The sequence below is a fragment of the Palaemon carinicauda genome, chromosome 8 (genome assembly GCF_036898095.1).
Source record: "Palaemon carinicauda isolate YSFRI2023 chromosome 8, ASM3689809v2, whole genome shotgun sequence".
In the NCBI taxonomy this organism is placed as follows: Eukaryota; Metazoa; Arthropoda; class Malacostraca; order Decapoda; family Palaemonidae; genus Palaemon; species Palaemon carinicauda.
This window is the reverse complement of record NC_090732.1, coordinates 33,407,608-33,409,798: the sequence shown is the minus strand read 5'-3', so window position 1 is coordinate 33,409,798 and position 2,191 is coordinate 33,407,608. Positions and strand designations below refer to the sequence as shown.

At 41.0% G+C, this 2,191-nt stretch overlaps 1 protein-coding gene across 1 annotated transcript; it reads right to left on the bottom strand.

Annotated features, from left to right (window-relative positions):
* Window positions 1-377: 377 nt before the first annotated feature.
* Window positions 378-1,610, bottom strand: LOC137645170 (uncharacterized). The gene is made up of 3 exons (XM_068377997.1): window positions 1,317-1,610; window positions 885-1,121; window positions 378-734 (listed from the first exon to the last, which is right to left on the bottom strand). The coding sequence occupies exons 1-3, from the start codon at window positions 1,608-1,610 to the stop codon at window positions 378-380; spliced, it is 888 nt and encodes a 295-aa protein (XP_068234098.1).
* Window positions 1,611-2,191: the final 581 nt, after the last annotated feature.

Sequence of the window (2,191 nt, the reverse complement as noted above, 5' to 3'; positions counted from 1 at the left end):
TTTCCCACTAGGGTTGTAGCTTGGCTAGTAATAAATAATAATAATAATAATAATATTAATAATAATAATAATAATAATAATGATAATAATAATAATAATAATATGAGCTAACTCCCAAAACAGAATTTCTAAATTGAGAAGGTACCACAATCTGTTCCACCCGACAGGTTTTATTCAAATTATCAGATGCGGGGTGATTTAAAGTTCTAATCCTAGGCTTAGTCAAATCCGTAGCATCGCCCAAATCAAAATTAAATTCATCCTTTTGAGCTTAGTAAAAGCAGCTCTGTCCCCAATCAAGTTCCATATTAACTACTTCATTACAACAATTCTCTACTGGCGGGGCCTTAAAACATCTAACTTTACACTACTTAACATTAGTCATCGTCGCTATCCACATCAGGTAAATTAGCAGCTTTTGCTGCGGGCTGAGTCATTATAGCCATGAGACTGACATTTACTGATAACATAGAGAACAGTTCCCGTCTTTCCACAATCAGCATAGCATTTCCCAGGATACCATCAATATCCAGAATAGGTAGACTATCCACCACAGCCAACTCAGGGACGCGATCATATCCTGGAAAAGACATGAGGCCATTAAGCAAAGGAGCTGTCACAACTGAATCCGGAAAACCTAAAACTACAAAATTTCCAGTATATTTTTCAGAACTATTTAGAGCCCTCCTCAGGACTAATGACCTGGCAGAACTAGTGTCCCTAAAAAATTTCCCCTGGATGACAAGAGAGTCAAAAATCAACTTTCCAGGCAACACATATTTGTTGTACTTGAGTCATGATTGGGTAATAGGAACATTAGGCTTACTACTATTTACTGAACTACTATCTACTATAGGTCTGTCTATGGGGTTACAGCTACTAACCTCTGATTTATCACTAACCAAGGTTACAGGACTTTGATTATTTCGCTCTAAGTATATCCTACGAGTATTACACTGGTTTTGGTAATGCCCGGGCCTGTTGCACAAAAAACAGCTTCCTTTACGGCCTGCGCTTCTATTCCTATTATACCTGCTATTTCCCCAACCTGGGAAGTCTTTATTAGCAAAACTTTTAGGAGGAGTAGGGACCTCCTTGGACTCTACCCATATCCCTATCACCTGAAAAAGAATTAAAATTAATATTACCACTTTTGGGGATATGGGGAGTCGACGAGTAGGTTTCCTCTCTCTTACCACTATTAGGAGAACAAGATCTTTAATTACTTAAAGTTTAATAACTAAAACTACTGCTACCTGAACGATGAGTCAATACAAACTTATCTGCTAACTGAGCGGCACTACTCAATTTCACACCTTTTGCCTCCAGTAAACTCTCAACTCCCTGCTACAGGCCTCCTGAAACTCTTCAAGGAGCAAAAGTTCCCATAACGTAGCGAAAGTGCTAATATGACGACTTTTATGACAATCGTCGAACTGTTCCTCCTTGACGCGGGCAAACACCACAAAAGACTCTGCAGGGTGTTTCGTATAGTTACGAAACCTGAGGCGGTAGACCTCAGGGACCAAGTCGTAAGATTTTAAGATTATGGCTTTTACCTTCTGATAATCCTGAGCTACCCCCTCCTCCAAGGCATTATACACCCACATTGCCTTGCCCATTAACCTACACTGAATTAACACGGTCCACCATTCTGCGGGCCAAGGCAATCAGGAGGCCACACGCTCAAATGCCCTGAAGAACTCAGGGACATCCTTTTCGTCAAAAATCGGCACCAATTTTAGTGCAGCACCTATATTGAAGCGATCGTGGTAGGTATTCTTAGGGGAACTCATCAAAATGACCCCCTGCAACGTAGCCATCTCTACATCTGATTTCACCATCTCCAACTCATGACGCCTTACCGGCTCGTTCTCCTCAAACTCCATTTTTCGCAATTCTATGCACTTACAATTAAGGTTGTATTCCTTCTCCTCCTTGGAATCACCAAAACGCATTAACAGGGTACTGAGATTTGAAAGATACAGAATCAAGGGAGGCCAAAAATGGATTAAAGGACTCGTTTCCCGGAACCTTGGGAAAATTTACTGGACCCTCATAAATGGTACCTACTACAGGAGGGTCCTCAAAAAGAGTTAGAACAGCCCTCAAACTTACTTTGTCCTCTTCGAAACCCCCACTCGAACTCTCCTCACTGTCACCTATTTCCTCACTCTCATTCCCTGGATAT